The 12,112-nt window shown below is 61.6% G+C and overlaps 1 protein-coding gene across 2 annotated transcripts; it reads left to right on the forward strand.

Annotated features, from left to right (window-relative positions):
- Nucleotides 1-254: 254 nt before the first annotated feature.
- Zbtb47 (zinc finger and BTB domain containing 47) lies at nucleotides 255-11,861 on the forward strand. Of its 2 annotated transcripts, XM_071600186.1 has the most exons (7): nucleotides 255-416; nucleotides 949-959; nucleotides 3,428-4,999; nucleotides 6,350-6,497; nucleotides 7,584-7,699; nucleotides 8,249-8,393; nucleotides 8,698-11,861. In XM_071600186.1, the coding sequence occupies exons 1-7, from the start codon at nucleotides 266-268 to the stop codon at nucleotides 9,030-9,032; spliced, it is 2,478 nt and encodes an 825-aa protein (XP_071456287.1). In that variant the 5' UTR covers nucleotides 255-265; the 3' UTR covers nucleotides 9,033-11,861. The 2 variants fall into 2 exon arrangements, with proteins under 2 accessions (XP_071456287.1, XP_027788430.2); XM_027932629.2 differs by lacking the exon at nucleotides 949-959 and having other exon boundaries at nucleotides 282-344.
- Nucleotides 11,862-12,112: the final 251 nt, after the last annotated feature.

Raw genomic sequence — 12,112 nt, forward strand, 5'->3', positions numbered from 1 at the left:
GCGCGGGACAGCACCCACCACGCGCGTCCGCGCCCCCCGCCGGAGCGCAGGACGGCCTGGCCCTTTAAGCGTCCAGACGGCGGCCCCAGCTGACGCGCGGGCTCCAATCGGCGCCCCGCGCCCCCCGCCCGCCGCGCCCGAGGCTCCGGGCCGCAGCTGCTCGGCGTCCGACTCGCCGCGGCCCTGCGCCTCCGCCCGCCCGGCCGCGCCCCCGGGGCCATGGTCGCGGGGCCCTGCGCGGGGGCGGCCCCCAGCGCGGCGCTTCATGGAGCGGCCCCGGCCCGGCCGCCGGGGGCAGCGCGATCCCGCGGGGCCCTGTGAGCCCCCAGCGCCACGGCACCATGGTACGCAGGGCCCTGCCTGTCCCCCCGCTTATCCGCCCACCTGCCAGCTCTGCCTTCCCGAACGCACGGCCCGCGGGCTCGCGTGAAGGGCTGGAGCGATCTTGCCCCTCCCCCGGTCTTCCCGACCCCATCTGCCGGGTCCCCGCGGGCCGGAATGCAGCGCTACCGCGCCGCTCTTGGCGGGGAGGGGGTTAAATTCCTGGGGTGGGGGCACCGGCGCGAGAGGCTGAGGTCTTGCTCGGCACGGGCGGAGGGGGCGCTTCCCTGCGCCCGGGACGGCGCCGCCCTCCGGCTGGGTGATGGGGGGAAGGGGACTCGGATTCCCGCCCGGGCCTTGGGCCACGTGGGCGCTGGAGCCGCCCAGCCTGGGGATTGAGGGTGGCTCGGGCCAAGGGCTGGGGGTGCCCCTAGCTCCGGTCCAAACTCCTGTGTGACCTTGGGCCAGTCCCCCGCCCTCTCTGGTCTGCTTGCCAGGGGAGGAGGAGAGGCAAGGGCAAAGAAGACTGGCATAGACACCCCACAACCAAAAGCAGGATCCTAGAGGTCACCAGCTTGTGCCCCCTTGCTCAGCCTGGGCTCACCCACTGCTGCCCAGGGATGAAAGGGTGGACACCAGCTTAGGGAGGCACAGATGGATGCCCCAGGTGTCATTCTGGGGCCTTCCTGGAAGTGAGGCCAGTACCCCTCAGGTGTAGCTCTGCAGCTTCAGCAGGTGTCTTCTGACTTGGGAAGGGCTTAAGGGCATGAGATCCCCTGGCCCCAGGGTGCCTGACCACCCTCCTGGTCCTGCATCTTTGCCAGGAGAGTGGCCTGGGCTGGGGCTGGGGTGTGTGGCTGCAGCTGGCACAGCCAGATGGGGAGGGGCATCCCCAGCTTCAGAGTACTGGCACATCTGGCTGGGGAGGCCAGCACAGCTGGTGGCCACCGCAGAGGAGGGGCCATACAGGGAGCAGCTGTGCCCTGCTGAGGGGCTGCCACTTAGGGATTCCGGCAGCATCTCTGTGCCCAGGATGTGACTATCGTGACTGGGCGGACGGCCTTAGGATGGAGTCACTGCCCTCCTCTCCCTCCTGAGGCCAGAGGGCTGGGGCGCACGGAAGGGTGTTTCATAATGGCCGAACAGAAGGGATGGAGCCTCCTGATCTGAAATGGGCTACCCCTAAATGGCCTGGCTTTGGGGAGCCCTTACTCAGGCTGCTTTCCCTGGAGGCCCTAAGGAGACCCTGTCCCTGCCTAAATTGTTCCCTGACCCTTCACTGACGTGTGGGGCAGTGGCTCTGGGGAAGAGGTGGCAGGTGGAGGGTTGAGTGGAGTTTGGGGAAGTACCACTGGTCCCTGGCTGGGAGAAGCCTCCTCCTGCTTAGCCAGTCATCTGATCACAGGAAATAGTGCCCCGTCCAGCAAGGCAGACATGGCTTGGCCAAGCTGGGAGGCCAGGGCTCTGGACTGTGGACCTTGCCATTCTGAGCCTTGGTTTCCCCATCTGTGCAGTAGAGGTTGATCCCAGAAGATGAATCAGAATGAGTCAGAGGAGGGAGATGGGAGGGGCTTGGTGCCACGTCCTAGTTAGATTGGCCAGGCTTGGACAGGCCAGCAGGTCTAGGACAAAGGGGGGGGGGGGCGATGGTGGCTTCTTGGCTGGGGGAAAGGGTATGGTGGGAGAACTCAAGGAAGATGGTGTCCATGGCTTGTGGCCTGGCCAAACTAGGATCTGAGAGAGCGCAGCGTGGATGCTGCTCTGGACTGTGGCTGCAGGGGGCAGGGTCCAGGGTATGGCTAGAAGCAGGTGGCCCTTGCTAGCTTGTTAAGTTTCATCCCGAGGCTGTACTCATTCAGGTGACTGTGGAGTTGGGCTGGACATCATCATGCCTGCCCAGTCTGGGCCCACCCGCTGCTGCCCCAGACAAGGAAGGATGGCAGGAGGCAGGGCCCATCTCAGGTCCTCTAAGGAGCTACTGGTTTTGTGGCTTTGGGGCAAAGTACCTCAAATGAGGGAGGCTCTGCCCAGCTGAGAAGGCCCGAGGCCAGTCAGAACCTAGAATCTGTGGGGTTGGTCTGCCCAGCAGGGAGTCAGCGGATACTAATGGAACATCTGCTGTGCACTGGAACTGGGCAGGCTGTCCGTCTGCACCCCCATCTTCTGGGGAGTCTGCTGTGTCGGGGCCACGGATGGTGGGTTGGCTCCTATTCAGGGTAATTCATATGTTCTGAATATGGCTCCCTGGGCCTCAGAGTCTGACCTATCAGACCTTGAGGGCCTCCCCAGGGCTCGCCAGGTGGGTGGCCTCCAAGGTAGGGCCATCCTGGAGCCTCTGGGCCTGGGCTATCCCTGACAGGGAGCTGCTGGGCCATGGGCAAAGGGGCGCAGCAGAGCAATGAGTGAGCTCTGGAGCTCTCCAGCCTCCTTGGGAGGGCTACAGGAACAGGGTGAGGGAGAGAAACGTCACAAAGTCTTCTGCAGCCCTTGGGCCTGGGCCCACTACTGGCAAGGGAAGGGGCCCTGGGTGCTGCCTGGTGGTCAGCAGAGGCCGGGCAGTGAGTGAGCGAGCTCGCCTGACTCCTGTTCTCGAGGTGCTTGGGTTGGGCCGGCTTTTCTTCCCATGTGTGAGTAGTTGAGGGGGAATCCACGAGGCTCAGGAAAGGCTGAAGGGGTGTGTTGGAGGAAGAGGAAGGGCACAGTGAGCAGGATCCTTCTAGGTTTGCCTGGGACTCTCCTGGTTCTAGCACTCAAAGTCCTGCCTCCCAGGACACCCCATCTGCCCTGCAAACCTGAATGGGTGTCACCAAAGTCACCTTTCCTCCTGTTCCCTTCCTATCTGACTCTTCCCATTCACAGAGGAAGAGCCCCCCAGGCCCAGGAAAGTTCCTGGCTGGCCCAGGAGCTCATCTTCAGCCTGGGGGGTCTGAGTTCTGCAGGCAGCTGGCCCAGGCTGGCACCCGCCCTCCACCTCCTTGCTCAGCTTGGACTCCTTCCTCGCAGGGTGGAGCCAGGAGATGGGCTGCCTCCCTCCCTGATAGCGGGCTCAGCTGTGGGTGGGCAGGGGCCGCTGCCCTTGACCTCTGCCATGCCTCTGCCTCCGCAGTTGCTGGTTGAGAAGACAACCGACTCACCAGCGGTGGAGTTCTCGCTGGTGGAGGACGTGGCGCTGCACTTCGCCTGCTTGATGGGCCGTCTGAACGAGCAGCGGCTCTTCCAGCCCGACCTCTGTGACGTGGACCTGGTGCTGGTGCCCCAGCGCAGCGTCTTCCCGGCTCACAAGGGCGTGCTGGCCGCCTACAGCCAGTTCTTCCACTCGCTCTTCACCCAGAACAAGCAGCTGCAGCGCGTGGAGCTGTCCCTGGAGGCGCTGGCGCCGGGCGGCCTGCAGCAGATCCTCAACTTCATCTACACGTCCAAGCTGCTGGTCAACGCCACCAACGTCCACGAGGTGCTCAGTGCCGCCTCCTTGCTGCAGATGGCCGACATTGCCGCGTCCTGCCAGGAGCTGCTGGACGCCCGCTCCCTCGGACCCCCGGGCCAAGGCACCGTGGCTCTCGCCCAGCCGACGGCCAGCTGCACCCCAGCCACGCCACCCTACTACTGTGACATCAAGCAGGAGGCTGACACCCCGGGCCTGCCCAAGATCTATGCCCGTGAGGGCCCCGACCCCTACTCGGTGCGTGTGGAGGACGGGGCTGGGACCGCTGCTGGCACAGTGCCCGCCACCATTGGGCCAGCCCAGCCTTTTTTCAAGGAGGAAAAAGAGGGAGGTACTGAAGAGGCCAGAGGGCCCCCGGCCAGCCTCTGCAAGCTGGAGGGTGGTGAGGAGCTGGAGGAGGAGCTCGGGGGCCCTGGCAGCTACAGTCGCCAGGAGCAGTCCCAGATCATCGTGGAGGTGAACCTCAACAACCAGACGCTGCACGTGTCCACAGGGCCCGAGGGGAAACCGGGCACTGGGGCAAACCCGGCCACCATGGTGCTGGGCCGGGAGGACAGGCTGCAGAGACACTCGGAGGAGGAGGAGGCTGATGATGATGAGGAGGAGGAGGAGGAGGAGGAGGGTGGTGGCAGTGGAGGGGGAGAGGAGGAGGAAGAGGAGGAGGAGGAGGAGGGTGGCAGCCAGGGAGAGGAGGAGGACGAGGAGGAGGAGGAGGCGCACACAGAGCCAGAGGAAGAAGAGGAGGAAGAGGAAGGGCACAGTGAGCAGGATCCAGAGAGCTCAGAGGAGGAGGAGGAAGACGAGGAGGAGGAAGGAGAGGCCGAAGGTGGGCAGGGGCCAGTGGGGACCGGGGGGCGCCAGGGCAGCCGAGCAGACCCCCCTGCCCACAGTCGAATGGCCACGAGGTCCCGGGAGAATGCCCGGCGCCGGGGCACCGCTGAGCCTGAGGAGGCTGGGCGGCGGGGTGGGAAGCGGCCGAAGCCCACTGGAGTGGCCCCTGCACCCGCCCGTGGGTCACCAGCCACCGACGGGCTGGGGGCCAAGGTGAAGCTGGAGGAGAAGCAGCACCACCCATGCCAGAAGTGCCCACGGGTCTTCAACAACCGCTGGTACCTGGAGAAACACATGAACGTGACCCACAGCCGCATGCAGATCTGCGACCAGTGTGGCAAGCGCTTCCTGCTGGAGAGCGAGCTGCTGCTGCACCGGCAGACGGACTGTGAGCGCAACATCCAGGTGGGCCTCAGGGCGGGTTCCCACACCCCACCTTGCTGGCGGCACTGCCCAGGTGGTCTGCGGAGACCAGCCCAGGAAGGAAGGCAGGGCCCAGGTTCTCAGGGATAGTACTGGGAGTTTTCTGGGAGAGGTGGGCAGAGCTGGGCTCTAACATGGAGAGGACAGGCATAGACAGTACCCTTGGCCAGAGGAGCAAAGGTGAATGTGGACATGGGAGGATGTGAGCAGAGAACTGAGCACATGAGGCCATGGGACAGCCAAGTCTGAGGAGCATCGAGTCAGTGTTTTAATAAATCCTGAGGGCTGCAGAAAGGCCATCCGGGCCGTCTTATATGGTTTCACAGGTTGTGCACTGCACATAAGTACACATGAAAGAAAGGTTTGTCCAGTAGAGCACTGTGCAGATCAGGGGACAGACCAGCCAGGGAAACACCTGTACTCAGCTCCTCGGCTGAGGAAAAAGGGATAAGAAGTTTGGGAAGAGCAAGGCCTGCTGGGGCCAAGCTGGAGAGCTGGGCTGGTTGCCAGGTCTTGTCCAGTATGAGTCTGTGCCAGTCTAATTCCTTAGGGTGGGTGTGGCACAGGGACAGCCCAGTCCCCCCACGTGGCTTTTACCTTTTCTGGCCCAGAAGGGGGAGAGGAAGCAGTAGGTACTAATTGCCTGTGCTAATTGCTAATTGCAGTGCCCCGAGGAGACAGCACTGTTTGGGAGTGAAGCTGGGACCTGGCCCTACTCCTATGCACCTGTTCCTACTTGCCTACCCCCGGGCTGCCCTTTGGCTCTACCTGCCGCACACCTGAGCCCCCTCCCCACCTGGGGATCCTGACAGCCAGCATCCTGGCCTAGCCATGAGTGCTCTGGGTGCTTTGCAGGGATGGGTAGGGCAGGGTCCAGTGGAACGGCCCCTCTGTGGCCTGGTAGGACTTGGCGCCTCTGCCTCGGGCAGGCCTCCCTGGCTGACCCCCTAAGGACCCATCCTCTGGGGGATGGATCTCCACGGTGTCAGAGCCAGGTCCCAGCCAGGGCCAGCAGTGATCATGCCTCAGCTCTGTCGGGTCGCATCCTGAGGGGCTTCCCCATGAGCTGTGGAGCTGCCTACCTCAGGCAGCCCTTCAGCCAGTGGGATCTCCCCTCTGCAGAGAAGCTCTGTCCCCTGAGCACAGAGGGTTTCCTCCTGGAAGAGGTGACTGAGGGAAGGAGGAGGGCCCGGTGTGACCCTGGGGGTGTGAGCCAGCAGGTGGCAGGGTCGCCTCCCAGCTCTGGTGGGATGCAGGCCAGAGAGGGGCATCTTGTCCACCCCCATAGGGTCCTGATAGGGACCCAGGGCCTAAAGTCCTCTCACCCTGCAGTGTGTGACGTGTGGCAAAGCTTTCAAAAAGCTCTGGTCCCTTCACGAGCACAACAAGATCGTGCATGGCTACGCGGAGAAGAAGTTCTCGTGCGAGATCTGTGAGAAGAAGTTCTACACCATGGCCCACGTGCGCAAGCACATGGTGGGTAAGTCCAGGCTGGTGAGGTGCAGGCTATGGAGAGAGGAGGCTCAGCTACTAGGTGTGCTGGGCAGGACTTTCCATCCAGGCGGATGGGAGGACTCCAATTGGAGGATAATGTGAAGGGGTAAGGAGGCCCTTCTCAGCTGGAAGCTTGGGAGGCTGCTGTGACCTAGACAGGCTCTGGAGCCAGGGGTTTTATGTACAGTTGGCCAGGTTGCTTATTGCACAGGATGGTTGGATAAAATGGCAGGTGAAAACTGGAATCCAGCTGGCATGCTGCTAACCAGGCTGTGTGTCCTGGCAGGGGGTTATGTCCACCCAAGGAAGGGAACACCTTTTTCTAAATTATACAAAGTGCCACATGGACAGGCACAGGTCCTCTCTCGGTTTCACAGCAGCTGTGCCTCTGATTTTTTCTCAACTTCTGGCCCTCACAGGGCTTCAGTCTTCTCTGAATGCAACCTCCCCCAGGGCTCACACCTGGACACAGTAAGGAGGCCCCTTGGGTGTGTGTTGGCCACCCCATTGCCTTGGGAAAGGCTGCCCACTCCCTCTAGGTGGGCCTGGCTGGGTGCCTAGTGACCATATGGCCCTCCCTACCTTGACTAGTCTGGGCCCAGGGTTTGAGAAAGGGCGGTCAAGGTGGAGCGCAGGTCTGTGGCCAGGCCCTGCTCCATTTCTCCACTGGAGAGTCCTGGGGGCCTTCCATTGTGAACTAAGGGAGGTACCCCTCACCCCCAGGGTCTAAGCCAGGAGCATGCTGGGTAACCACGAGGCTTAGTGAGCTCTGAGCTCAGAGGGTGGGAGTGGAGGCTCTTCTCTATCACCAGTTGCCTCCTCCCAGATCGTCTTTGAAAGGTGTTTTGGACCTCATCCATCCACAGATTTGGTGGGTTACTATTGAGGTCCAGAGGCTGGGGCCTTGATGCATGCCATCTCTGGTAAAGCCTGCGGTCCTTGGAGCTCAGTGCCACTGTCAGTCCCCAGGAATGGGTGGTGGTGCGGGATGCCCCAGGAAGTGGGGTGTGGCCCAATGCGGGGGTGCTCAGGCAGGCCCCTGAGATGTGACGGCCACGGTGCCCACCTCCAGCCCACACCAAGGACATGCCCTTCACCTGTGAGACCTGTGGGAAGTCCTTCAAGCGCAGCATGTCCCTCAAGGTGCACTCCCTGCAGCACTCGGGGGAGAAGCCCTTCAGATGTGAGGTGAGCACATGTCTCCTGCCTGTCCTGCCCAGGAACCATCCAGGAGGGTGGGGATCCCAGCAGCTTAATACCAGAGGTGTGTGTGTGGGGGGGGGGGGGAGACAGGAAATGGAATGCAGGAACCAGAGATGCCCCCCCTCTGATGGCAGGGCCCCTCCCCTGCTCCACCCACACCTTGCCTTTTCCCCACCCCGGCCCAGCCCATGTTGGGGGTTGGAAGTCTGTGGGCTTGGGGGAGAGGTGGAGAAAGGAGCCTCCCTGCTGGGAGGACAGATGGAGATGCAGAGCTGCAGGTGGGATGCGGGCCCTTGGGAGAGGAAGGATGAGGGGCTTTGGGCTTTATGGCTGGGACCCTCTGCTGTTTCTGACCCCTGATCTCAGCCCGACTCCTGCATGCCCTTGGCCTCCCCTAGTACTGCCTCAGCGCCTCACCTCCTTGGCCAGGAGCCCCTGCCCCATGTCTGTCTTTGGCGCTGGGGCCAGGGGTAGCTGGTCCCTCCCTGAAGGCTGCTCTTCTCTGCCCCGGGCCTCACCCACCCCTACCCCCAGAACTGCAATGAGCGCTTCCAGTACAAATACCAGCTGCGGTCACACATGAGCATCCACATCGGCCACAAGCAGTTCATGTGCCAGTGGTGTGGCAAGGACTTCAACATGAAGCAGTACTTTGATGAGCACATGAAGACCCACACAGGTGAGGCCGCCCCCAGGGGTGGGCTGGACCTGCCCCCTTCTCAAGATGCCTGAGATGGCCTTGGCCGTGCTCTTCTCAACTCTGGGTCTCAGTTTCCCATTCTGTATGAGGCTCAGCAGGGCATCCTTCCTTCTGCCCAGGCTTGTGTGAGCCTTGGCACAAAAATGATCCTAGGTGGGGAGGACCCGAGAGTGCTGAGGTTGTCCCCCCCCGGGGTTCGATGGGGCAGAGAAGCTGGCCCAGGCTTGGGCATGGCGACCACCCCTCCACCCCCGTGACACCGTGCTGCCCACCCCAACCCCAGGGGAGAAACCTTACATCTGCGAGATCTGCGGCAAGAGCTTCACCAGCCGGCCCAACATGAAGCGGCACCGGCGCACGCACACGGGCGAGAAGCCGTACCCGTGCGACGTCTGCGGCCAGCGTTTCCGCTTCTCCAACATGCTCAAGGCCCACAAGGAGAAGTGCTTCCGTGTCAGCCACCCGCTGGCCACCGACGGGTCCCCGGCCCCCGGCCTGCCCACTGCCCCGCCCGCGCACACGCTGGCCCTCCTCCCGGGGCCACCGCACCTGCCACCTCCGCCACCACTCTTCCCCACCACGGCCCACGGCGGCGGCAGGGTGGACGCCAACAACTGACCCAGCGCTCCTGCGGGACCTGGAGCCCAGGGCTGCTCCAGGAGGGACCCCGCTGCCCTCCCCTCCTTCCTGGGGCCGCTGCCCCGGAGGCCCTGACCCCGAGGGGCGCGCAGGCTGGCAGCCCCCCAGAGCTGGTGGAGGACACCTCACTCCGAAGTGCCCCCCTTTCTGCAACTTTTTGAAGCCTTTACTTTTTTTTTTTTTTCTTTTTTTGAAAGTGAAGGATAAAAGATAGTTTGCAGCACCCCCTCCAGGTGAGGGGGGTGCTGGAGGCAGCAGGTACAGTGGGAGGGAGGGGCCTGAGCATGAGCCACAGGTATGGCTGGTCATGGCTCTGAGTCCTGAGCCAGGCTGGGCCTAGGTTAGCCTCAGTAATTCATCCTCACCTCCTCTGGGCCCCTAACTTGCCCCATCACCTTGGAGGCTTTGGGGAGAAGTTGGAGTATCAGCTCCCCCTGGAGAAGTTGTGTACCCGATCTGAGGGCTGTGGACACAGAGGCAGGGCCTTGAGACTGGACATCTGTGAGCATGTGGGATGGGAAGTAGCCAGGTGCAGACCCAGTTCTATTCCCTGTGTAGTACGCCAGGTGGGGGCTGGCCCCCAAGGATTTGCTTTACTCATTTATACCCTTGCTATCAGGCACAGAGATCACCAACCTGCACCACACTGCACCCGGGGCCCCAAGTCTGGGAGGTGTCCCAGAGTTGCTGGACCTCAGTTGCTGTGGGCCAGGCCCTGGGTAGGCAGACAGGCTGACTTTCTGCAGCACCTTCTCACTGGGGTTGCAGTCAAGGAGTCCCTGCAAATGGCTGAGACCCCAGGGGCAGGGCCCCAGGAGGCTTAGGCAAACATTTTAGGGTTCCAAGGTGCTATCAGTGGGGAGGGGAGAGGGCTGCTGTTCATAGAGCACCCCTGTCCTTTCCCAGCTACCCTGGCTATATTACCTACACCAGGAGACGTGCACATATGTCTGAGTCTGTCAGCTCCCCAAAGGCTAGCTCCAGGCCTCATCCCCTCCCTAGGCCTAGCCACGACCTGCCCAGCTGGCTCCATGCCCCTCCAGGGTCTCTGCACTGATGGGTGGGCACCCACAGACCTGCCTGTGAGAGGAGCCTGCATGTTCAGGCCCTGGGGGAGCCCAGCCTGTGCCCAATGCTTGCCCCAGGAGGCAGGCACTACTAATAGGATACCTTTTTTTGTTGTCATTTAACGTCTTTATTCCTACCTTTAAAAGTGGGAGGAAGGTTCCATAAGCTACATGTTTCCTAGTTAAGCTCTTTCCTATTGTGTTTCTTAGATTTTTGTTTGTTATACTCTTTGCACCTTACACCCCCAATTCTCCCCCCACACCACCCACCACCTTCCCAGTACAGCTGGAGTGGGAAGAGGCCTGGGCCCAAGGGACTGGTAGAGGAACTGAACCCCTCTGACCTTCTTGGAGGCCCATGGCGCGGGGGGGCAGAGGGCTGGGGACATTTTAATCATCAATAAACGAAGCACTTTATTCTGTACAGATGTGGGCAGGCCCAAGGTGCCCGAATGATTTGAGGATCTATAGTCCAAGCCACACCACGCTAGTTATTTTGGGCTTGGAGGGGCAATTCCTGCAGCTTCCCGGTGCTTGGGCCCTTCCCTGGCCTGCCTGAGTCTGAGACTGCTGTTGGAGCAATACCAACCAGAGTCTATAGATAGACCCTCAGGCACCCCTGTGTGTCCTCTGGGAGAGAAGCCCCTTCCCGGGGATGAGGTTCCAGCAACTTGCAGAGTCAGGGCTGAGCCTTGCAGCCTCCTGCTTTACATAGCTTTTCTTCCTCCCCCATCCCCCTTGATCTCTGGGCTTCCGTGATGTCCTCAGGGTCCCCTTCCCTCCCACTTGTTATTTCTAACCTCTGGCCCCAGTGCCTGGCAGCTCTTTAGAGCTGGCTCACATTTCCCCCCCAAAGTGGATCTCCCCATGTGGGCTGTAGGCAGGTACCCCATGGCTTCTCCAATTCATCACTGGCACTAGGGTCTTCCATGGCCCTCCTTCAGCCTGAGTTGACCTGCAGTCTGTCCCGCCATATTTTAGCAAGCAGAGGTCAAAGGCAGGGAAATGGCAGAGAAACCGTGTGCCAGGAGCTGGATTTCCTGGTCTTGTACGTGTCCTCTGTAGAGGTAGGCAAGGGGGTCCAGGCAACTGGCTGGGCACTTGTCAAAATGGTCACTGTAGCTGTAGGTGGGCATGGCCAGCCCCTCTCCTGGGAGGCCCTGTGTTCCTGGTGCTAAACGTTGTCTTCATCTTGGGCCCGTGTTGAGGGGGAACACCTTTCCGGTCAGACCACAAGGCCAGAAGCAATAATGGAACCTCAGCAGTGCCGGTGTGGATTGGGGTTCTCGTTTTATCAGCCTTTAGTTTTCTTTTTAAGACAAATTGCTGAGTACCCAGGTGTTGGTGTGAGGGGGCTGGGGAAAGGGAGGCTGGGGATCATCACCTGGGGTGGAACTGCTGGGATTCCTCTGTGCAGCTGGGTTTTTTTCCAGTCTGTTGGACCAGATCTCAGGTGGCAGAGCCTGGGCCTGCCACCGCCTCGGCTTCCCTGGGAACTGTGGTCTTGGGCCAGCTGTGGGGGATGGTGAGCGTGAGAGGTGGGCCTCCAGCCCCTTGACCACAGTTCTAGGAGCCAGGACTGGGCTCAGAACCTGAGCCTGTGACCCTGGCTTGTGCTGCCACAAGCTCCACAGTGCCCTTCACAGGGGCCTAGGTGTGGGTGCCCTGCAGCCCCAGAATGTGGGGGACAGCAGGGTGAGAGTGAGAAGAGCGAAGGGGAATAAAGTCAGTACAACTCCTGTCCCTTGGCCTTTTTCTTTACACCTTGCTGCCCCGCTGCCCCGAGCAAACGCAACACGTCATCCAGCAGCTTGGCATGCAGGCTCCGCTGGCATCTGTGCCCTGGAGCACCGAGGGCCTCATCTCCCTCCTGTCAGCATGGGCTCAGCTTCACAGAACCCCAGAGCTGAGGCAAGGGCTGGGTCAGATAAGGAGGGGCCTGAAAGAGGACAGGTCCTGGGGCTGCTGAGGTCCTAGCAACAATGGCAATGT

Source organism: Marmota flaviventris, chromosome 1 (assembly GCF_047511675.1).
Source record: "Marmota flaviventris isolate mMarFla1 chromosome 1, mMarFla1.hap1, whole genome shotgun sequence".
NCBI classification, from domain to species: Eukaryota; Metazoa; Chordata; class Mammalia; order Rodentia; family Sciuridae; genus Marmota; species Marmota flaviventris.

Coding starts and splice junctions, on each gene's coding strand:
- Zbtb47 (XM_071600186.1), top strand. CDS start 266: ATGGAGCGGCCCCGGCCCGGCCGCCGGGGGCAGCGCGATCCCGCGGGG. Junction 5,000..6,349: donor ACTGTGAGCGCAACATCCAG/GTGGGCCTCAGG, acceptor CTCACCCTGCAG/TGTGTGACGTGTGGCAAAGC. Junction 8,394..8,697: donor GCACATGAAGACCCACACAG/GTGAGGCCGCCC, acceptor CCCCAACCCCAG/GGGAGAAACCTTACATCTGC.